Source organism: Amblyraja radiata, chromosome 11 (genome assembly GCF_010909765.2).
Source record: "Amblyraja radiata isolate CabotCenter1 chromosome 11, sAmbRad1.1.pri, whole genome shotgun sequence".
Classification (NCBI taxonomy): Eukaryota; Metazoa; Chordata; class Chondrichthyes; order Rajiformes; family Rajidae; genus Amblyraja; species Amblyraja radiata.
In genome coordinates, this window is record NC_045966.1 from 41,413,102 (window position 1) to 41,438,855 (window position 25,754).

The 25,754-nt window shown below is 40.4% G+C and overlaps 1 protein-coding gene across 2 annotated transcripts in view; it reads left to right on the forward strand.

Moving 5' to 3' along the window:
• Positions 1 to 25,754, forward strand: part of LOC116978584 (protocadherin beta-7-like) — a 189,498-nt gene that overhangs the window by 26,181 nt on the left and 137,563 nt on the right. The window contains exons 1-3 of one of the 2 annotated variants that reach the window (XM_033029817.1): positions 2,455 to 5,192; positions 18,299 to 18,357; positions 20,421 to 20,506. In XM_033029817.1, coding sequence (XP_032885708.1) covers positions 2,748 to 5,192; positions 18,299 to 18,357; positions 20,421 to 20,506 — 2,590 coding nt within the window. In that variant the 5' untranslated portion in view covers positions 2,455 to 2,747. Of the gene's footprint in view, positions 1 to 2,454; positions 5,193 to 18,298; positions 18,358 to 20,420; positions 20,507 to 25,754 lie in introns of those variants that run through there. The other variant, XM_033029818.1, reaches the window with a different exon arrangement.

A 25,754-nucleotide genomic window follows, 5' to 3' on the forward strand; every position in this document is an offset into this window, starting at 1 on the left:
TTTCAAGTCGAAGTGCTTGATCAGAATTTATTATAGTTCTGGCTGGAAAATTGATTAAAACAGACATGGAGTGGATGTGAACCAAAGGAGAATCTCTGAAGAAATGGTAAATCATATCAGTGGGGCAGCACTGTGCCAAATTGGTAGAGTTCTTGCCTTACAGTACCAGAGGTCTGGGTTCGATCCTGACCACGGGTTTTCCCTGGATGCTTCAGTTTCCTCCCACATGGTGTCTGTAAGTTGCCCCTAGTGTGTGGGATAGTGCTGGTATGCAGGGATCACTGGTCGGTGCCGACTCGGTAGACCGAAAGGCCTGTTTACATGCTGTATCTCCAAACTAAACTAAGAAGTTGTACACTAATAACTGCAGATGTTGGTTTACAAAAAAAGCACAGAGAGCTGGGGTAACTCAGCCAGTCAGGCAGTATGGCTGGAGAAAGTGGATAGGTGATGTTTTGGATTGGGACTTTTCTGCTTAGTCTGAAGGAGGTTCCAGACCCGACACATTGCTTATCCATGTTCTCCAAAGATGCTAACTGACCCACTGAGTTACTCCAGCACTGTATTTTTCTGGGTCAGGCAGCGTCTCTGGAGGATATGGGTAGGTGAGGTTTCAGGTCTGGACTTCGTACTGATTGTAGAAGGGGGAAGAAAGCTCCTTATCTCCTTTCTCACGGTACATCCTTTTAGTCTGAGGCTGTGCCCTCTGGTCCTAGATTCTCCCACCACAGGATAGTTCCACTCCACATCCAAAAACAAGACAAAAGTGCGTAAGGAGTGAAATTGAATGAAACATGAAGCCAAAGGATGGGATATACATGTGTTCCTAAAGCATATTGGAAGTTCTGGTATAGATGATACAACAGAGCAGTTTCATCAGAGATGGGAAATGGTATTTGTCTTGGTTTTGGTTTATAATTGTCACGTGTGTCGAGAATCTGGAAGGGAATATCTACAGGGAAGGGATCGAGGAAACACAAAATGCAGGAGTAACACACTGGGTCAGGCAGCATCTCTGGAGAAAAGGACCATGTGACGTTTTGGTTCAGAATCCTCCTTCAGACTTAAAGTTAAAGGAAACAGCTTGTTGGATTTGAAAGATCTGAAGGATTCAATAATATTCAAACATAAAAAGCAGTGCTATGGTTACATGATCCCAGTAGTTTACTTTCTTTAGACATTCAATAAGATCATGGCTGAGTCTGTGACCCAAGCACATTGCTCTTCATCCCCAAATACTCTGTTTACTCTGGTGTCGAAACAAATCTATTAATCTCAGCCTTGAGCAAACTCAGTGGCTGAGGTTCTTATTGATATGTTACAGTTCTACAGTGTTACCAGTAATTAGTTAAACATCTGTTCATTGTGTCTGATGGTATCCACAATAAACAAAGTTGCAAGAGCATTATCGTTTGCAATGTTCGCTCTTGTTCCCAGTTAAATTGATGAAAATTAAATTGGCACGTGGTGTGTGTTACTGTGCTCAATGTGGCAATTTAATTTACTATATGGAGATTACTGAAACCTGACCAGCCTGTTGATCTGTGCCACTCACAGATTTGCACATCTACATTCATTATCGCTGGCAACTCATTGTCTGAATCCGGCACTGACAAAAAGGCTACCTTTAAAGCTACGCGCACGAAACACTTAATTTGATTGAATACAGCACTGCATGGAAGTGACACCATCGTTAACAGCACACATAATATTAAAATTGTGTTCCTTGCTGGCAAAGTTCCATTAACTTCTTGTCCTTGCTATTGACTGTGCCTGAAATATTAAACGAGCAGTGTTGATGAACTGTGAATTTCCTTTCATTTACCAATAATCCTCTTTAACCATTTAAAGATCGGCAGCAAAATGGTTCCTATTCTTTTTGAAATAGCGGTGGTGCTATTGGGGCAGATCCGCCCGCACTAGAACTAAGCAACCAACCTTACCGTAAACTGCAGTGACCTTAGTTATATAAAATATTAGTCAATGCACGTAGCCACATCGAAAGCCTTGTAACGTGAAGTGACTAACATTTTCGTTGGAGAAAATCAACGGTTCCAGTTACTTTACAAAAAATACGAAAGTTGATTAAAAAAAACACAGCGAACAGTTAAACTTTAGGATCGTTATATTAAGTAGTGCTTGAAAGAAAGCTGGCTGGAAGAATGATCCACTCACACTAACGTTTTGGAGATGTGATTCTTCTCCATTGTTATTCGGGGACTAGCGAACAACAGTTGCAGAAACGATTTTCAGTGGAAGTGAAATCGGACTTTTTGCAACATTTTAAACGGCACTGTATTGCGGACTGCTATACAATTTCAGTGTGGGACGTGCACGCACTCAAAAGACTCATTTTACCATTCTGAAAATGCTTGCCAAATGACAACTTCCTTCTGCACTGTTGACGCAACCAGCTTGAGGGACGGCACCGTGCAATTATTGGCCGAGACTCTTTGTGTCGCTGTGTACCAATGAGGCACCCAGACATTGCCACAGATCCATCCCTCCTCCCCGAACACCGCGCAAGGCGAAGAACCGGAAAGAAAGAAAAAGCAGTGATTTAGTGTTTACATTCGCCTCTAACAGCCATGTTTTCCCACACAATCTTTCTCAACTACTAGAAGAGGATATCAACTATTCTTCAGGAGATTTTATTTTCGGCATTAGGCTGCATACAGGTGGTTGCAGCGATCTCTCCGTTTGGATTCACACAGCACTCCGAATGCAAGGACTAATTCGGACAGAGAATGCTAACGTGGTCTTTCATTTTCCTGCTTTGTGTCTGCAAAGATGTCTCTGGACAGATCCGTTATTCAATTCTTGAAGAGTTGGAGCGAGGGGCCTTTGTTGGGAATGTCGCCAAGGATTTAGATTTAGACGTGAAGGATTTTGCTAATCGCAAACCGCGGATAATATCCGAGGCAAGTGAGCGGTATTTTAAGGTAAATTTAGATAACGGTGATCTGTGTGTGAATATTAAGATAGATAGAGAGAAACTCTGTGGACAGAACAGTAAATGCGTTCTGAGTAATGACATTATGCTTGATAACCCCGTGGTGTTGTACAGCGCCGAAGTCGAGATATTGGATATAAATGATAATGCCCCCAGATTCTCGAATGAGGAGCTACGTTTGGAGATCGTGGAATCGGTGGCGCCGGGTACGAGCTTTTTGCTCCCGAGCGCGCACGATCCCGACGTGGGCACTAACTCCATCAGCACTTACCATCTGAACGCCAATCAACATTTCGCCTTAGAAGTCAAAAACAGCAGCGACGGCAGTATAACTGCAGTCCTGGTGCTGACTAAGCCTTTGGACAGGGAGATACAGGCAACCCATCGATTACTTCTGACAGCCATTGACGGCGGGACCCCAGTGAGATCGGGCACGGCGAAAATCATCATCAATGTCCTTGATGTCGACGACAATTGGCCCGTGTTCGACCAGGCCATCTACAAGGCGAAGTTACCAGAAAACGTCCCGGTCGGTACGGTAGTCATCAAACTCAACGCCACTGACTTGGACGAAGGTCCCAATGGCGACATCAACTATTCATTTAGTAGCAGCACCCCGGCTAGAGTACGTGATCTCTTTAGCCTGGGTGCCAAGACGGGAGAGATGAGAATAAAAGGAAGGTTGGACTTTGAGGAAAACAGTTTTTACGAGATTAACGTAGAAGCCAAGGACAGTGTTCATTTCTCACTTTGCAAAGTTATCGTGGAGATCAGTGACGTGAACGACAACTCACCCGAGTTAACGCTGATGTCGGTGACAAGCCCCATTCAGGAGGATGAGCCAATTGCGACTTTCGTCGCCCTGATGCGAGTAACGGACCGAGATTCCGCAGAGAACGGGCAGACCCAGTGTCACATTTCGAAAGGCCTACCATTTAATCTCAAAACATCTAAGAAGAACACCTACACGCTCCTCACCAGCCGCAAACTGGACCGAGAGGTGGCAACTCAGTACACGATTGACATAGTGTGCACTGATACAGGGACTCCTCCGCTCTCCACTAATAAAACCATCCTTATTCATATATCCGATGTTAACGACAATCCACCACGTTTTACCCAGGCTTCGTACACAGTCTATGTGCCAGAGAACAGTCCTGCTGGTTCATCCATCGGCTCTGTCTCCGCTTTCGACCCGGATCAGTATAGAAATTCGTATGTGACCTATTCGATCCTCAACAGCCAAATACATAACGTGCCTGCCTCCGCCTATGTTTCAATTAACTCGGACACCGGAGTGATCTATTCCCAACGCTCTTTTGACTACGAGGAAGTCAAGAACTTCCAGGTCCAAGTTCAAGCTCGGGACTCTGGGTCTCCAGCACTTGATAGCAATGTGACTGTGAACGTGATTATCCTGGACCAGAACGACAACGCACCCCAAGTCATCGCTCCCATGACGAAGAACAATTCTGAAATAAGGTTACCTCGCTTTGCTGATCCGGGTTATCTCGTGACCAAAGTGATGGCTGTAGATGCTGATTCCGGCCAGAACGCTCGGCTGTCCTATCAGTTGCTTCGAGCAACGGATTCAAGTCTATTTACTGTGGCACCCAGTTCGGGAGAAATCAGGACCGCCCGCCCCGTGACGGAAAAGGATGATTACATTCAAAAACTAGTGGTTGCAGTGAAAGACAATGGTCATCCACCCCTCTCCACCACCGTCACCATCAATCTATTGATCACCGAAGATGGTGGGGAAATTCTAAGAGACCACACAACACAGTCCCAGGACATCAGCCACGGTTCCAATTTAGCTTTTTATTTAATCATCACTTTGGCGTCGACCTCCTCCATTCTTCTCGTGGTCCTCATTGTCCTCATTGTGAGCATGTGCCACTCTGATAGAAGTCGATCTTCCTGCTGTGAATCTTCTGCTTCCTGCTGCAACTTAAGACGCTGGGATAGGAGAGACACGTACCCAAATTCCCATGTTTATCTTCAAACTGTACCTGATTACAAAGGAAGTCCTCATTTTGTTGAATTAGTTGGGAATGGGTCCCTCTCTCGAACGTACTCTTATAAAGTCCGTCCAGATCAGATATCAAATAAGAATGATTTCCTCTTTTTAGCCCCATATAATGCTGCAACTTTGCAAAATGATACTGGAAATACTGACACACTTCTGGCAGAATGGAGAAGAGAGCTAACTGGTGAATGGAAAAATCTACCATGTGAGGTGAGTGGGAAGAATATGGTCTCTTACTTCTAGCTTCCTGTGTCAGTTTCCATGAAAAGCTTACCAGAATCATCTCGGAACTGTTCATAGTTCACAAGGGTAAGCAATAATGATAGGCAGACATAATAGAACATAGAAGTGAACAGAAATGGAAATGCAGCTGCTGGTTTACTAAGAAGCAACCAAAGTACTGGAGTAAGCCAGCCAGTCAGGCAGTGTCCCTGGAGACAATGTTCCCCTGCGATCAGTCTGAAGAAGGTTCCTGACCCCAGCTGTCGCCTATCTATGTTCTCCAGGGATACTGCCATATAGGCTGAGTTCCTCCAGTATTTTCTCTCTTTCCATATACTCCAGAGATGCTGCCTGACCCGCTGAGTTAGTCCAGCACTTTGTGTCCTATAGAAAAGTACAGCATAGGAGCAGACCCTTCGATCCATAATGTATGTGACAGACATTATGCCAAGATAAACCATTCTCATCTACCTGCACATTGTACATAATCCTCCATTCCCCGCATAACCTGCCTATCTAAAAGCCTCTGAAACACAAATTGAATGCAACGTTGATTTAAATGGAAGACCATACTTGTTATTCCTTGCTTGGTGCAAAATTGGACTGCAAGTTGAATGCCAAGAAAACTTTGATTCAAAAGTAAGAGCTTACTTGTTATTCCTTGCCTAATGCTCTATTCACATTGCACTAAAACTACATTGGTGTGAAGACATGTTGCACCAAGACTACTTTTCCATTTTTGATGTACTCTGGGACATTCATTGATCAAACTGTCCAAGAGTTTGGCCATTTCGCTACTTACTTTCCAAGCTACTTCTTTGTATAAGATAAACTAAAAATGATAGCTGGGTCACTGGAATATTAAACCTTCCTTCAAATGTGACAAGTAAGGAGGAGGCATCATGATTTAATTCCTAAATTCCAAATTATCATAACCTAATAAAGATTAAAATAGTTATGGAGTGAACACTGGAAAATAAATATGATGAAATAATTCGAATTGTGGTTGGCCCAATAGTTTCCCTCTTGCTGTTTATCTTTGTGATTCATACAAGTGAGATCCAACAAATCTATATAATTTGAGAAGCCCCTAGAGAATTTCAATGGTTCAATGGTACGTTATTGCCACAAAATTATGTTTTGCAGAGATCACACATGCAAGAGTCACCTTATTGTGGCACCATTTACAAAAAGTCTGAAGTTCAGTCCACTCGCCCGTTGTAAATTCATGCCAAAGTATCTTGTTTTAACATTCCTGCCCAGTACCAAATCAATGATTTTTTTAAATGATTTTTAACTCCCAGACACTTTATAAAACTATGACATGGCTTGAAAGATTTATTTAGGACTTTACAATTGCACTGTCAAAACATGTCTAATTCATCTTATAACCATGTCAGTGTAGAGGTCGCTCTTCTTGCCTTGAAATTCAATTTGGAGCCAGACAGTAAAAATAAGTTATGATGCTGCAACAATCAATACCATAGCTTGAAGTAGCTCAATCTTTTGTATGTTTGGAACCAATATAAGATCACTTGCATTGCTCCTTGTGGTCATGATATTATCTTCAACTGCTGTCTGCTTGTTTACCATCTGATAAATGGATAACCAATAAAGAAGTGGTTGCAAGGGCCTTAAATTCCTGTTCTTTTTAGAAAGATTGCATGCAAAATTAGTTAGTTGGCTTGTACATGTTTGAGCAACAGGGTCACCTGCTTTGCAATGGCTATTCCTTAATGCATATTAATATCTTGCAAAATTGTGGGGCTTCAATAGTAATATTAAGATTTAAATCTCTACCAAGCAATAAATACATAGTCAAATTGAACATGGCAATAGTGTACCTGGTTGTGGAAAAACACAGCAAAATCTTTCTGGCCTATGTTTCTTTCCTCTACCACAATAAATTCTAGATCCCACTCCTGCCCCATCGACATTTCAATGGATATTCAGGCATAAATGCTACAGTGCTCTTACAGCATTGCAGCTTTTCATCCAGTTCACTAAGTTTTTGTAAAGCAATTCAACAGGTGCTTTCAAAAGATATCCAAGGCTAGTAAACATTCACATCAAATTAAATGTGGCATGGACTTGGCACTTATTTTATATTTTGCATCAGTATTCACCAAGAAGAAGGGCACGGAGAATAGCAAGAGGTTATGCTGAGATTCTTGGGCATGTTTATATCAAGACGGAGGTGGTGTGTCTCTTCAAGAGCATCGGGGTGTTTGAGTCCCCAGGGCCTATTCTAGGTTATTGAGGGGGGAAAGAGAGGAGGTTTCTGGTGCCTTAACAGAGATCATCATGTCCTCTATAGCTACAAGCAAGGTCTCAAAGAACTGGAGAATTGCCAATGTTATTCAATTATTTGAAAAGGGCAGTAGAAACAAAACAGAAAATTATAGCCAGTGAAGGGAAATTATTGGAGAGGATTCTTTGAGATAGGATCTTCTCTCACCTAGTAAAGCATAGAATTTTGGGGGTATTTGGAATATCAGTATTTGGAATTGTCAACATGGCTTTATGCCTGGGATTTATTTGTCTCATGATCATGTTTTTTGAGGAGGTGGCAAAGATATTGATGAAGGCAGAAGATGTTACATACATGGACTTTAGAAAGGTTTCAACAAGGTCCCTCATGGTCAACTGCACATGGCATCCAAGGAGATTGGATTGAACATTGAGTTGTACATGCGGGTATGCACTACAGAGGGTAGTAGTGGAGGGGTGTTACATTGACTTGGAATCTTGGATGTTCTGCAATGATTCGTGCTGGGACATTTGCTGTGTGCAATAAATATATACAATTTGGATGGATCTGTAAGAAGACTGATTAATAAGTCTGTAGATGACACAAAAACTTAACAATAATTGTGAATAGTGAGGCAGGTTGTCCAAGGATTCTGCCAGATATAGATCAATGGGCCTGTGGGCAGAGAAATGGGAGAATTTGGACAGGTATGAGGTTTTGCCCATTGAGAGGATACATTGAGGAGAAAGTGTACAGTAAATGGCAGGACCACTAAAGCACTGAATTACAGAGGGAATGTACGGTGCAAATCCGCAGCTCCCTGAAAGTGGCTGCACACATAGATTGGATGAGAGGGAAGGTTTACAGCATACTTGGCAGCATTGAATGGTGTGTTGAATGAAATATTGGGGAGTTATGTTGCAGCTATACAAAACTTTGGTTTGGTCTCATTTGGCGTATTGTGTCTACATCTATTCGCTGCATTACAGGCAGGATGTGGAGAGTTGAAAAGGGTGCAGAATAGATTTACGAGGATGTTGCCTGGATTAGAGCATATTAGGCTGAAGAAGTTAGAGAAACTTGAATTGTTTTCTCTGAAGCATCATGGACTGAGGGGTGACTTGATAGAACAAATAACGTAATGAATGCAGATAGCGTAGATAGTCTGACTTTTTTCTCCAGGGTGGAAATGTCAAATACAGACAACATACTTTTCATGTGAGAGAAAGATATTTGAAAAGAGATTTACAAGGCATTTTTTTTGCTGGTAGTCGCCTGGAATACACTGCTAGTGGAAGTAATGGAAGACAGATGGGTTTATTTTTTTATTGTCACAAGCGATGCAGGCCAAGGGCCTGTTCCTGTACTGTAGTGTTCTGTTTTCCACATACTTTGAGAAGAAGTAGAAATACCCTATTTCTCACTGGCAGGCGTATTAAGCAAATGGTTCATCACATAAAGAAGAAAGCAGCATGAAGGGTAAAATATCTGTTCAGATATATGAGAGCATGGCAGTAGTTGATTTTTTTAAAACTGGGTTGTAGATCGTAAAAATGTTCCTCGTCCATCAGTTTTGGATTCATTAGTTAATTTTCAAAAACAATTTAGACTTGGAAAGCAACATTTTAAAATCTGTATCTAACTTGAATTGGATCAGCACAATTGTTGGTAATAGCTGTAGATTCAGGATGATTTAAATGAGAACAAGCATGATGTTGGTGGAATTCAATGCAAAGTAGATTGGAGAGATTTACTCTGAGGAAACCAATTTAGAAAAAAAAACATGTTTTACTACCTTGGGATGGTTGACGCTTGTTTGCAAGAGAGATTGGTTAGTGCAGAAAATATTACTGAGATAGAGTGAGAAACTGCACGAAAAAAACATCCAGGTTACTCCAGTATTTTGTGTCTATCTTCAATAAAAACATCAATACATGACTACAATCAAAACCATACATGAGTACAACAGGTTGTGCAAAAAGAAGGGAAACTGTGTAGAATCATGTTGCAGCAACAAGAGAAAGTTAAGATGAGAAAACCACAAGGCCTGTAATGCGGTCGATTGGTGGGTTGGGTATATATCCTTAGTTTGTGAGAGATCCATTCAAGAGTCTGATAACAGTGGAAAGAAGCTGTCCTTGAATCTGGTGGTCCGTGCTTTAAAGCTTTTGCATCTCTGCCCGACGTGAGTGGGCAGAAGAGGGAATGATTGGGTTATGAGTAGTCTTTGATTATATGCTAACTTCTTTCCGAGGGAACATGAAATGTAGATGGAATGTGTAGGAAGGAATTGCAGATGCTAGTTTATACCGAAGATAGACACAAAATGTTGGAGTAACACAGCGGATTAGGCAGCATCTCTGGAGAAAAAGGATGGGTGACGCTTTGGGTCGGAACCCTTCTATTTTACTGAAGATAGGCACAAAGTGCTGGAGGTTGAAGAATGTTTCCGACCCAAAATGTCACCTATCTCTTTTGTCCAGAAAAGCTGTCTAACCCGCTGAGTTACTTCAGCACTTTGTATCCATCTTTGAAATGTAGATGGAGTCAGTCGTGGGAATTGTGGGGGAATGCTGCTTTACATGATAGAAACATAGAAAATAGGTGCAGGGGTAGGCCATTCGGTCCTTCGAGCCAGCACCGCCATTCAATATGAGCATGGCTGATCATCCAATATCAGAACCCTGTTCCTGCTTTCTCCCCATATCCCTTGATTCCGTTAACCCTAAGAGCTATATCAAACTCTCTCTTGAGTGAATTGGCCTCCAAGGCCTTCTGTGGGATGACAATACAATACAATACCAATACAATACAGTCTATTTGTCATTTGAACCTCACATGAAGTTCAAACGAAATTTGGTGTCTGCAGTCATACAAGGAAAGAACCAAGACACACACCAACACAATTTACACAAACATCCATCACAGTGAATCTCCACCTCACTGTGATGGAAGGCAAAGTCTTGTCTCTCCCCTGCTCTCCATTCCTCTCCTGAAGTCAAAGTCAAAGCCCCCGGTGGGCGCTAGCTAGTCCCACAGCCACTAAAGCCGCGCCGGGCGATGTAAGGCCCTGCTCCGGGTCCCGATGTTGGAGCCCCCGGCGGGCGCTAGCAAGTCCGCTGCCATTTAAAGCCGCGCCGGGCGAGTGTGAGGCCCCGCTCCTGATGTATCTGAAATAAATATTTTACCTCATGAGAGACATTGCTGGATTAGAAAAAATGTTAATTCCATTGCTAAACTGGTTAACTAAAGGGTATATATGAAATTATGTCTAAAGGTTTTAGGTAAGGGGTGGGGAACAGGGACATAATTAAATTAAGGTGTTGTTATGTCTGAAAAACCACTGCACTCACCTTTGAGAGAAGGGCTCACCCATTAAACAAAAGGGATGGATGCACTTTGCATCTTGTTCCTTAGCTTTATGACAGGGGGTACTTGGCAGCGAAAACTCGTTTAGTAATGATGAAGCTGGGTCCATGAATGATTTTAAATGTGAGTCATCAAAACAAGGCTGTGGTGCCAAACTTAATGTCAAGCATAGCACAAAATGTTAAATGGTTCAGTGTTTCCATGATTTTATTTTGGTTTACATATTCTTCAATTATCACACAATGAATATGTACATACTAATGCAATCTTCGTGCAGTTTAAATTTTGAATATGGATAGGGCCAGCACGGTGATGCAGCGGTAGAGTTGCTGCCTTACAGCGCCAGAGAACCGGGTTTGATACTGGCTACGCCTGCTGTCTGTATGAAGTTTGTAGGTTCTTCCCATGACCTGCATGGGTTTTCTCCGAGTGCTCCGGTTTCCTCCCACACTCCACATATTTGTAGGTTAATTGACTTGGTAAAATTGTAAATTGTCCTGAGTGTGTGTGGGATGGTCTTAGTGTGCGGGGATTGCTGGTCATGCGGACTCGGTAGGCCAAAGGGCCTCTTTCCACTCTGTATCTCTAAACTAAACTAAACTAAGATCTTATTTTCATTCTTGTGTAAATGTAAGCTTTAAAATTTCATCCAAGACCAAGGGAAAAGAGTGTGTTGACCAATATGATATTAACCTATTGTCTATTTAAGGCTATGTTTAGTCAAACGGAGGTACAAAAATATATAATGACTTGATTGGAGAACCTTCTCAAATAAATTTCAGGAGCAAGTATTGTAGGCCATCTGTAGTTAAGGACTATTTGCAGTTTGAACTTGCTTTCATTGCTCAAACAATAATGATTAATTTCAGCCTCAGACAATGCCCTCAGACTGAAGCTGTGTGACATTTTCCAATTTACTCTAACAGCTAACATTGTGGCTTTACTCCAGTTTCATTACTGTGAAATTATAGATTATTTTCTACTTGAAATTTATGCCAACTTTGAAGTACACAGTGTCTGCCAAAATCCATTTGTTTCCAAGACCTTTTCAGCGAACATTGATGGGAATATAGAGAAAATAAATCGTATTTAAATGGACTCTTCAGAGTTTCTGAAGAATTATTGTAGCCAAGTAATCATTTTAGATACAATGATTGTTATTATTGTCATCAAAGATGGTGGCGATTTTGTACACATATAAGGTCCCATCAATGGAAATCGATTTCAATGGCCAGCCAACCTGATATTGGTTAATTACGCACAATTATTACCAGAACAGCAGGAGAATGAGAAAATCTCAATATGAATAAGTGATCTTCTCTGTCGACTAAATGAGCTACAGGAGGACATATTGTAGCAGTCTATTAGAGGTGTAATGTAAGTCTGGATCAACAGTCATGTCTAGGTTTGATATTGAATTCATAATTTATGTGTTTAAGGCATGAGTGTTGCCAAGTGAGAATTTTGTTGCACCATTTGAGCCCAGATGCTCTTGACTAAAACCATACTAATGCAGTTTGAATCGCGCAGCTATATAGGCTTCATAGAAGCAGGACATTTGTCTCATCCATGGCTTAAATATACAATTACATTCGAAGGAAATGGCAAAATCACACATGTGCTATATTCTCCCAATTGTTATAAAAAATACTTTTATCAGAGGATCAGCATTTAGTATTGGTATTGTTTTATTATTGTCGTGTGCACAGAGATACAGAGATTTGGATATAAACACATAATGCTGGAGTAACTCTGCGGGTCAGACAGCATAGCTGGAAAAAAGGTATAGGTGATGTTTCGGGTCAAGACCCTTCTTCAGAACATCACCTATTACTTTTCTCCAGAGATGCTGCCTGACCCGCTGAGTTACTCCAGCATTTTGTGTCCATCTTCGGTGTAAATGCAGTTCCTTCCTCTACATATATTTGGAGTATTGTCGCAATACAGGAATAATTAGAATCTTTGGAAATGGTGCAGAAGAGGTTACTCAGAATGCTGTCAACATTACAGGGTATGTGAGCAACACAAGGAGGTTGGACAGACTTGGATATTTTTCTCTAGAATGCTGGAAGTTGAGGGGGCCCTCCTATATAGAATTATGAGAGGCATGGTAAGATAGACAGTCAGAACCTTTTACCCAGTGTGGAAATGTCAAAGACTAGAGAGCATAGCTTTGCGGTGAAAGTTTAAAGGAGATACCCGGGCAAGTATTTTACACAAAGGGTGGTGGGTGCCTGGAGCATGCTGCTGTATGTGATGGTAACCAAAAGATAAGAGCTTTTGTTGATGTGCTTCCCAGTCTAGTTAGATAATACTATAAATAAATACAATCAAGCCATGCACCACAACAAGCAGAGCATTTGAATCCTACACTGTCTAAAACAAGGAAATATGTCATATGGTCTGGTGAAGTCCTCCAATTTACTGAGTGTCTGGGTAAAGCATGTTTTCAATTGTGTTTGATTTGTGCATATGCATTGCCTAAACAAAATGGCGGGATATAACCACTTCCTGTAAACTCCCACTGCTCTGAACTCAGGCCAAACTATGGATTCTATACTTTTGGTGGATAGCAATTGCAATATGATGTCACATATTTCACTAGGTTTTTACATTCTTAATATTGCCATTAATTTTAGTTGATGTCAAAAATAAATGAATATATTTGAATATGCAATCTTAGTTAAAATCTTGAAATATACATGTGCCTAAGTAATACAAGCTTTTCACTTTACCTCGGTACATGTGACAATAAACTAAACTAAACTAAACAATAATGCTGCTGTTGTAAATTGTTTTAATTATTCTGGACAAGGCATCAAATAGCCTCACCCGTTTACCACCAGCACTGGAAAAGGTAAAAATAGAAATTATCACATATATTGCTGAAAGTTAGCTTAATTTTATAGCAGTGGAAAACATGCAGCACAATTAGAGCCAAACCAGACACAGTTTGAGGCTTGAGGAAAAAGAAAATGCTTTGACCACTGATGACAGACTGCCTAGACTCCAGAGCAAGAAGTCCCAAACTGCCACAGGATAATGATAAATGTCTCCAGGATAATGATAAATGTTAGAAAGAGAACTTAGAGAAATGTAAAATTGATGCTTGAAATGTTCCCAGGCAGTCTGGCAAAGAATCGTTAAGATATGAATGCAGAAAGGGCAAATCAGTGAAAATATAGGCAGGGCTCGAAATTAGTGATTGCCCCGGTGCCAATGATCACTAGAAAGTGCCACCAGGCAATCTAAACGCCGAGTCATTTTGCCCGGCTTGGCACTGCAGATACTGGTCAGATGACACAGCTGTTGTCGGCCTCATCAAAGGGGGCAATGAGGAGAAATATAGAGATACAATAAACAACTTTGTGGAGTGGAGTGCACACAATAACCTCCATCTCAACACCACAAAAACGAAGGAGATAGTTGTGGATTTCAGGAGGGGGAGGAGGAGGACTCAACCAACACCAACTCAACCAACATCAACACCAATCACCATCAGGGGCACTGAGGTGGAGGTGGTCGCCAACCACAGGTACCTTGGTGTGCAGCTTGACAGTGAGCTGGACTGGAAGAGTCATATGGAGGCGGTGTACAGGAAGGAACAAAGTCGACTGTATTTCTTAAGGAGGCTAAGGTCATTCAACATCTGCCAACCCCTGCTGTGCAGTGTCTACCATTCAGTGGTGGCCAGTGCTCTGTTTTTTGCTGTGGCCTGTTGGGGAGAAGGTGCCCGCATAGCGGACAAAAACAGACTGGACAAGCTGATCAGGAAGGCCGGCTCAGTGGTCGGGGCTGAGCAACTAACGGTCCAGCAGGTGGCAGAGGCCAGAACTCTGAACAAACTGGGTTCAATAATGACCAACCCCACTCACCCACTCCACGCCCTGAAGGTGATCAAGAGCAGCATCTACAGTCATAGACTGATTGCACCAATGTGCAAAACTGAGAGATATAGGAAGTCTTGTATACCAGCTGCTATAAGGTTTTACAATGCACAAAAATAACGTTGCACTTTTTTAGTATTCATTCATTGTATTTTAACTTATTAAGTATGGAAGCTATCTGAGAAATGTGCAGTGTTATGTCTGTCTTGAAGCTGTTGTGGCACTGTAATTTCCTGTAAAGGATTATTAAAGGATCTATCTATCTATCTATCTATCTATCTATCTATCTATCTATCTATCTATCTATCTATCTATCTATCTATCTACCGAAGATAGACACAAAAAACTGGAGTAACTCAGCGGGTCAGGCAGCATCTCTGGAGAAAAGGAACGTGACGTTTCGTGTCGGCGATGGCTGTAGTGCGTGGCAAAGATACCAGGTGCGGGGTGATGAAGGGTCGGAGCGAATGACGGGCCCCGCACAGCAGCGGCAGCTGTAATTATTTAATGAGCAACATTCACAACTATACGTTGGATTTATCCAAGTTTTACTTCTACAGTCGGTCATATACATCACAAATTTGGTCAGGAGATATTTCAGTTGAAATTTTAAAGTTAATTCTGGTGGGAATGATGGAAACAGCGTTTATCAATATATTTTTTTTTAAATCTGGTGCGTACAAACTGGGTATCTTCATTGCTGTTCACAACACATACATCTAATCTGAATGTCCGGTAATGTGGCATTTTTTTAATCCTTTATTTGTCATTCAGACCTTTCGGTCTGAACGAAATGCTGTTGCCTGCAGCCATACATGTAATAATAACAAAACACAATAAACACAAATTAACATCCACCACAGTGAGTTCACCAAACACCTCCTCACTGTGATGGAGGCAAAAGTCTTAGAGTTACTGTCTCTAGATTTTGACACTTTTAAACATATTACCAAAAGAACATTTGCTGCAGTTATGTCCTTTGGCCATCTCTTGTCAGTTAGTGTAATGTTTAACCTGTCAGATGGGTATAGTCGGTTTTAACAGCTATTCTCAAAAAATGCCTTAAGACATTTCCATGCAACCTGTATATTTTGTTATGGATAAATTATGTGGGAAGCGAGAGTGTCTCTGTACCAATAGCAATAACGACCCCATGCTATGGCCATGTCATGGTAATTTTCGGTCCTTCACAGAAAACATGCTTGCATCAATCTGTAGTGGACACATAAGCATATATGTTACCATGGTCCAGGATTTATTGACACAGGTTGATCATACGCTGAATAATCCAACCACATTTTTGTTTGGAAGTGGAAAGAACTAATAGAAATTGCATTAATTGCAATGTGTAAAAAGAGTTGAGATGCTGTATTATAATTTTGCTGCATGTCATTGTGGTACATATCATGTCTTGATTGGTGAATATGTTTAGTTTGTAACTTTATTTGAAGCAGAAATAATATGTGAATGCTTCATTGAGCATAATTCCGACTGGTAACTACGCACATCGTCCGAGCACATTATCGCACGCGTCATGCAAACCGTCTTAAATGACCACCTAAACTGTCATTTGGCAACCTAAAAAGGTGCCTAGGTTACCTGACTGGCAGCAGGGAAAAAAGGTTAAGTGAGAGCCCTGGACTATTGACTTATTATTGCAACCTATACTGGGATACAGTGGAAATCCAGTCAAGTTATACCATAGATGACTGCATCAAAATCAAATGTAAACAATGTACAAAGTATAGTGTTACAGCTAGAGAAGGTGAGAATTTTTTTTTAAACTGTTTGGGCTGCAACAAATAGGTTGGAAGATCAGGAATTCATCTTGAGCACATGACAGAACATTCAACGGTCAGATAACAGCAGGATTGAAACTGTTTGTGTACCTGGTGGTATGTGCTTTCAAAGGTTTGTATCTTCTGCTTGATGAGAAAGTTGAGAAGAGAGAATGACTGGGATTTGAGTCATCTTTGATAATGCTGCTGCTCGCCATCCCCCTCATCTCCATTTCTCAAGTCAATGAACAGCTCCTTCATTTTACTGACATTGTTGAGGAGATCTTTGTGTTGATTCATGCTACTAAGATCTCTTATCACCATCCTGCACTCCATCTCGCAATTGTTTGAGATCTGGCCCTTGACAGTGGTTTCATTGGTGTCATGCAATGTGCAAACAAGCCTTACGGCCCAACTTGCCCACGCCAAGAAATGTGCCCCATGTACACTGGTCCCACCTGGCAATTGGCCCATATCCATCTAAACCTATCCCATCCGTGTACCTGTACAAATGTCTGTTAAACATTGTCATAGAGCCTGCTTCAACTACATCCTCTGGCAGCTCACTCTATACGCCCACCACTGTAAAACAGTTGCCCCTCAGTTTGCTATTAAATCTTTCCCACCCTCACTTGAAACCACCCTATGTCCTCTGATTCGTGATTCCCCTACATTGGTTAAAAAACAGTGCATTTCCAATATCTATTCCTCTCACACTCTTATACACCTCTATAAGATTACCCCTCATTCTCTTTCACTCCTAGAAGTAAAGTCCATCCTCTTCCTACAGCTCTGGCCCTCAGGTACTGGATACATCCTCACAAATCTTTTCAGCACACTTTGCTGCTTAATATCTTTCCTATAACAGCAAGACCAAAACTGAACACAATACTCCGAACATGGCCTCACCAATTGTCTTCTGAAAAGTTGTAAAGGGAATTGGAGCAGAACTTCACCGTACAGTCGAGTTATGCACTTTGTGTATAGTAAGAGGCTGAAAATAGTGTTTTTGTTCTCTGTCCTTATTGATTATTGCCTATCGGACAGGAAGTTGAGGATCCAATGGAGTCCGAAAATAGGAGGTTTGGAGATAAGTTTAGTTGGGATTATCGTGTTGAAGGCAGAGCTATTGTCAAGGAGTTTGGTATAGGTGTACCTGTTAATCAGATTGTCAGGGATGAGCCAAGGTCCAGGGTGATGGCATCTGTCATGGACCAGGTGTGATGGTAGACAAATTGCAGTGGAACGTGGCTGTTTGGGAGGTTGGAGTTGAAATGCACCATAGCCAGCCTCTTGAAGCATCTTGTGGCAGAGCAACTGGACCCGAGTCATTATGGCTTGCTCAGATAATTTCCTTTGGCTCTTGGATGACAACGGTCTTCAGATGGGAGCCTCAGATTACCGTCGGGAAAGGTTAAAGATATCTGAAAATACTCCTGCCACGTGGTCTGCGCAGGTTTTGAGAACATGGCTGGGAACTTCATCAGACCAGTTATGTGGTATTATATCATTCATATTCCCAGCATGTTTGCAACATGTAATATAGAACCAGAACCAGATCCAAAGATCAACGGCATTCTGAAATCAGTAGGTTATGCTCCCACCAGAAAGGATAAACAATTATCTTCTTCATTTCTTCCTGATATCTGAAAGTACCTTATTCCTAGAACTTTTGAATTGGAGACACAATGGTGGAGCTGCAGTGAAGATTGCTGCTTTAGAGTAATGTATTCTGTTGGCATATTTTCTTGACTGATTTCTCAAAAGTTCAGCTGCCTCTCTCTTCATGTTCGCATATATATTTTTCAGGTGGGACAACCGAATACAGACTGGCATGCATCAGAGCCTCATATAGTTGGAAAGATCAGGTATTTCATTTTAAATTTCTACTTAATTCCTTTAAGATTATAACTGAGACAATTTCCATTGTGTCATAAATTGGGATTTATTTAACTTTGAACACGCGATTTATTATTTAAACAGTGCAAACCTAATTAGCTTCCATGTGTAAAGATGTGCTTTTAATTTTCTTTCAAAAGCTTTTACTTTTTTTAAACTAGATGACGGAAAGACTAATTTAAAGCCTTTTGTTATTACGGTTGTGTTTAGCTGCAGAGGTGAGACATGCGGGATGAAATGTCACAATGCTTCACCTTGACTTTACATCGCATTTGCACCTGGTGGAATATATTTGGTTAAATCTAGGTCACAGAAAGTTGGTAGTTGCTGTTGTAACTGCTGGCTGTCAGGCAATCAATCTGAAAATGTTTGCGAAACTAAAGGTAAAAATCCAAAATGAGCTTTTGGTCACTCACCGCACACATCTCACGCTACACTGGAATCATCATAGATTGAATTGGGCAGAGATCAATATAATATAATAGAATCGGACATAGAGAGAATAGAGACATTGGGCATGTCAGCTTGCTTTGCCTGCTGTACTGGAAACGTACAAATGAAGAGAAAGTGGGGATTTTAAGTAGCAAATCCATGCAAAGGATCAGGGGGACTGGTTTGTACGGACCTTAAATTCACATTTGTGTGTCAGGAGGAACTGCCGATGCTGGTTTAAACCGAAGACAGACACAAAAAGCTGGAGTAACTCAGTGGGTCTGGCTGCCATCTCTGGAGAAAAGGAAAAGGTGTCATTTCAGGTCGAGACCCTTCTTTTTTGTTCCATTGGTGGATTGTGATTGGGAAGCTGCAAGCAATACAAATTCTTGTGAGAATAAAGGCAAAGCAAACACTGCATATTCTGCTCATAGCCACAAAACCTTGACCACTCTTTAATTTATTTTAATTACACATTTCACGGGTGTAGCTGTCTCCATGGTTTGTTTAGAATGCTCATATTTGACTGCATTTGTGAAGCTAACTGAGATTGAAGGGTGCATGATCAAAAATATATTAAATACACTATGAAATATTTGAATGTCACCTGGAATGAAAGGTAAATGAATTTTATGCATGGATTACAATGTTCAATTAAAATCCTCCAGTTTTGAAATTTCTTTGAGAATTTGTCAATTATACATATCTTGAAATTGAGGTGGAGATAATAGATTAGGTTCCTAATGTGTTTTAAATCCCTCCATACGATTTTAATGAATGTATTATCCCTTTAGTTTGAAGACTTAATGCCTGCAATGAGATAATGGAGAGAGGATATAATCGGAATATATTAAGCATTTCCCCTTTTATCCTTTGGCACAATCGTAACATCAAGTTTTTCCCCATCAGCAGTTTGCATGACTTTACACACATTTGCTTGTAGTCTTTATAAGACTGGGTAAGAAGGTGTGACAAGTTGTTCAATATTCTTAACAGAAAATTGGCCTTATGTGGAAAATACTGTTTTCAGATCCCCACACATTAACACTACCCTATGCACACTGGGGACAATTTTACATTTTACATTTTATACCAAGACAGTTAACCTACAAACCTAAACGTCTTTGGAGTGTGGGAGGAAACCGAAGATCTTGGAGAAAAAACACGCAGGTCATGGAGAGAATGTACAAACTCCATACAGAGAAGCACCTGGAGTCAGGATCGAACCAGGGTCTCTGGAGCTGTAAGGCAGCAGCTGTACCTTCATGCCACCATGCCGCCTCTGTAAAATTGGCCTCCGTAAAATTATGGCTGGTATGTTAGGAATGAATTAGAAAGTGGGATACCATAGACCTAGTGTGAATGGGTGATTGATGGTTGGTGTGGACTCAGTGGGCAGATGTGGCATGATTCAATGCTGTATCATTCAGTCAATCAAAAATATTCACCAGGTAATGAATTATTCTTTGAAGTTTGGTAAAATTGCATTGGATGTAACATCATTAAAGAATAAACAGGCATTATTGCAGTGTTAACATTTGTCTTTTGATGATACAGGATGGCATCTCACAATTACTCTGTCATGTATATTTATTTTCAGTTCCCAATGCTTGGAAGAAAATCTAACCCAGGATGACATTAAACGAGAATTCAACCGACGGCACACGGCTATCACATCCGGAGCAGGTCAGAATTAACTAATTGGTACCAGAAAGTGGGTGGGTGTTGGGTAGGTTAAAATGCACATTATGTATTTGCAATCAAAGTCAAATGCGTCATAAAAGTTATTTGGTCTGTGTCCATGTTCGTAAGATATAAAGCTGAGATGAATGAGAAAGAAGTTAAAACAAGCGAGTGTTTTATATCAGAGCAAGATTACAATCTTTCTTTTTAAAATATTTAAATGCAGACTTAAAGAAGTTATAAAATAGATATACTTTAAAATTAAAAGCACCTATATAAACCTCACCTGATATCATTTGCAATGACAATGATTAACAGCAAAATTGCCACAATTGAAATATTTTATTGATGCATGAACTTCATTGATTTACATATTAAAATATCACTCTTTAAATTTCATGTTATAACATAAAAAATATTAAATAATTAAAAGGTCAGAATAGTGCAAGCATATTCCAAATTCCATGGAAAGTAATTAACAATGTAATAAAGCAATTAAATATTGTTATACTGATTATGTAGAAGTAATACTTTTTTGTGCTGTAATATTTTTCTCTGTTAAAGTTTACGTTGTAATACTTTTGCCTTCCCCTATCGTAAAGCCATTTTACCTGATTCTGTGATCATCAAAAGAGTTTACAAATACTGTAATTCAAAGTCATTAATCATTTAGTAATTTTATGAAATGGAATGGTAGAAAGTTTAATTATATAGGCACCTGAGTATAGAGGTGGTGCAGTGGTTAAATTATTGTATTATTAATTAAGAGTTCGGGCAGCACAGTGGTGCAGCAGCAGAGTTGCTGCCTTACAGCACCAGACCTCACTATGGTTGCTTTCTGTACAGACTTTATATGTTCTCCATGTCACCACATGGGTTTTCTCTGGCTGCTGCAGTTTCCTCCCACACTCCAAAGGCGTGCAGGTTAATTGGCTTCAGTAGGTTATTAAATTTTTCCTCGTGTGTAGAATAGTTCTAATCCACGTTGTGATAACTCATCGGTGCGGACTCAGTGGGTCAAGGGGCCTGTTTCCATGTTGTATCCCTAAAGTCTATAAAGCTCTAGACAAACAATCTGGAGATCTGAGTCCAAATCCTGCATGGCAGTTGAAGAATAGAACAACTTCAAAATGCCTTTTGGCCATGTTAAACTAAGTACAGTTCAAGAGAGAGTTAGATTTAACTCTTAGGGCTAAAGGAATCAAGGGATATGGGGAAAAGCAGGAACGGGGTACTGATTTTAGATGATCAGCCATGATCATATTGAATGGCGGTGCTTACTCGAAGGGTCGAACCGCCTAATCCTGCACCTATTTTTTTATGTTTCTACGTTTCTACAGTGTTGTATGGGAAAGGCCAGTGGTGATGCTTTCATTAAAGATTTAAATTCTAATCCCATTCTCAAGAAGCCGTTTTTATATTTGTAGAACTAAAACCAAATCCAACACTTAAATACAACAGCCTGAGAATTATAACTCTTCTTTCTCTTCATATCCATTTCACAATTAAATATAGGTTTGACCATGTATTAACATTCATAATAGCCATGGTTAAGCCCACATAAATGCACTCTTACCAATCTTTTTTTAAATTTGTCTTGGATTATTTTGATCCATAAAACCTTCTCTGATTACTAAGTGAGGAAATTGCTTATGCTATTATTTCACTGAATGTGATTTTTTTTTGTATGTTATTTTAAAGTATCGATGAACCTTTTTGATGGAATGGATTAGCACCTTTCAGATGAAACTTTAAACCATAGCTCTGCCTACCTACTCATATAAATGATCCTATTGCATGATTTGATAAGCTGCATTGGAGATTTTTAACTCATTGAGTTAACTTTAACTTTCATTATTTTTTTTTAAATTCTTCCTTTCATTTATACTTTCATTTTTCCTTTTTCACATTATTTTTCTTAAAGGAATTTTGAGTCTGATTTAACTTCCCCAAGTTGATTTTATATTCATGTACGGAAGCACATTGAACTATTCGAATCCCCTTACCAAACAACATATTGTTTTTCTGGTCATTGTTTTATTTATAAGGGACAAATAGTCCTCGGATGGATAATGTGGTTCAGATCAACTTATTGGGAACATTCTAGTCACAAATGAAAACCCAGTGCATTGGAAGTCAATGGTGTGCTTGACCATGTAATAAATAGTTAAAGACAAAAGTAAGAATAAAGGGGATTAAAAATTGGACTTGCTATGTGATGCAAGATTTCTATTCATTTTGTGTTCTGTATATATGATGAGACCAGAGGCAAGATAAAACAAATTGTGTTCTCTGACCAATGAATGGAATTAAAGATTGTACCAGGGCCCATTGTTGACTGAACCATTATAGTTAGCAATAGGGATAAGAAATTCTGTCAAATTTTGTACTACTCAGTTACTGTGTTTAGTGTTTGTTTATTTAAATTGTGTTTAGTTTAGTTTAAATACAGTGCAGAAAGAGGCCCTTCAGCCCACCGAGTCCTCAACGACCAGCACTCCCTTTCCACTAGCACTGCACCACACACACGGGACAAATATCAACATTTACCAAAGCCAATTAACCTACAAACCTGCACTTGGGGGGGAAAACAGAGCACCCAGAGAAACCCCCATGCGGCCACAGGCGAACGTATAAATTCCGTACTGACAGCACCCGTGGTCAGGATCGAACCAGGGTCCTTGGCGCTGTAAGGCAGCTACTCTATCGCTGCGCCAGCATGCTGCCTGGACAGCAACATTATTCAGGATATTGCTAAGAAAATTTAATGGAGCTGCTATTAATCACAGATGAAAAGGCATATGTCTCTCACAGGGACTCTTTTACCAATATGATGGGTGTGGTACTGTTGTCATGAAATATGTGTGCATCGCACTAAACATTAAGGCTATACATGAAAAACAGGCATGACTAAATATTCTTAATGAGCACCAGGGCACAAATTGTCTCCATTACTTAATCTGAGATGCTTCCTACGAAACTCAATTCAATTGGCAAAAATATATTAAGGCCTTTTGTTTTAATAAACATGCAAAATGATTCACAACAAATGAATTTTACACATTGTTACAAAGTCAATTGAGGTTTTGGTAAACTCTGCGGCTTATAGTAATATGTTTTGAAGCAAATCATTGGTTCTGTGTAAGAAATTAGGTTTGTGCACTTTTCAATTCGTACAAAGCAAGTATTAAATTGCTTGGTGCTGTCATAAAATGATAAATGGGGTTTCACATCCTGCAGCAGTTTTGGATACTGCGACAAACTGAAGCTGAAAACATTTTCTATCGTACAGCAAATATTGTAGCTGTGGATACGATGCAATAATATTATCTATGTTGCCTCTTTATCGGTGACACATCTTCATTTCCTAACCAAATACATTGGTGTGACTGTTTGTATGCAGTCTTCATCTGTAGCTGCCCATTGGTACCCTTGGTAGTGTTTTCCTTCACCGCATGGAATGTTATGAGTTACTGTTCCATTCTAAAATGATAAGCACAAAAACCTAAGTTGATCTTCCACTACTTTGTGGAGCAAAGGGTTGTTTTCCTCGTAGTATTGTTTTTTAGGGATTGTCTGTTGTCAAAAGTGCTTATAAAATACATCAGACACCATTTGAAGAGTCAGGAGTCTCAAGTGTTTTGTTGTCGTGTGTCCCGAAATAGGAAAGTGAAATTCTTACTTGCAGCAGCACAGCAGATATGTAAACATAGTGTGTAAAAAGGAACTGCTGATCCTGGTTTAAACCAAAGAAGACACAAAAAGCTGGAGTAACTCAGCGGGACAGGCAGCATCTCTGGCGAGAAGGAATGAGTGACATTTCGGGTCAAGATCCTTCCTTCTTCAGACTAGTTAGGGATAAGGGAAACGAGAGATGATGCTAGATGATAAAGAACAATGAATGAAAAATATGCAAAAAAGTAAAGATGATAAAGGAAACAGGCCATTGCTAGCTGTTTATTGGGTGAAAACGAAAAGTTGGTGCGACTTGGGTGGGAGAGGGATAGAGAGAGAGGGAAATGCCGGGGTTAGTTGAAGTTAGAGAAATCAATATTCATACCACTGGGCTGTAAGCTGTCCAAACAAAATATGAGATGCTGTTCCTCCAATTTGCATTTAGCCTCACACTGACAATCGAGGAGACCTAGGACAGAAATGTATGTGTGGGAATGGGAGGAGAATTAAAGTGTTTAGCAATCGGGAGATCAGGCAGGTTCAGGCAGACTGAGTGAAGGCGTTCCGCGAAACGATCGGCCAGTCTATGTTTGGCCGCAGGACACATTTCTGTGCTGTGCAACACAATGACTATTTGTGAGGCAAGATATAATTTGCACAGAACTATGCTGACTCCTAGTAAACTAATTCTGGCTACAAATGGACATAAATCCTGTCCTTCAGAACCTTCTCTAATACTGTACTTTCCCTACCATTGATGAAATGCTCCACAACCTGTAGTTTCCAGGCTCATCATTGTTGCTGATTTTAGGCAAACAAAGAGACATTACCTATCTTGCAATCTTCTGGCACCATACCCATGGCAGACAAACATCCAGCACTCTTGGTCAAAGCCCCATCAATCTCCTCCGTTATTTCTTTAGACTTTAGGGATACAGTGCAGAGACAGGCCCATCTGCCCACTGAGACAATGCCGACCAGCGATCACCCCATACACTAACACTCGGGACAATGTATAATTTTTATCAAAGCCAGTTAACGAATAAACGTATATTTCTTTGGAGTGTGCAGGAAACTGGAGAGCCCAAAGAAAACCCACGCGGTCACGGGGAGAATGTACAAACTCCGTACAGCCAGCACCCATAATCAGGATCGAACCCAGGTATCTGGTGCTGGAAGGCAGCAACTCTACCACTGCGTCACTGTGTAGCCCCAAGAACATTCCCCTCAGCACCCTTCCATCAGGCTGTGAGGAAGTGTCCAAACTAATGCGTTCCAGTATTTCTAGTATGTCTTCCTTCTCGATAAAGACATCCAGAATATCGGCATACTCATCCCTTAACATTCCAGTCTGCATGAATTTCTCCCTGATGAATAGCATGAGATGTTTGGTGTACTTCTTCAAGTAATGAAATGGAAATTAACTTTTATATGTTGTGATAATTTGCATAAACTAATTGATTGGGGAATCCCTATTAAAATAAAAATATAGTTGGTGAGGTCAATGGTTCAATGGTGTTTTATTTGTCACATGTGCAACCGCACATAGAAACATAGCAAATAGGTGCAGGAAGAG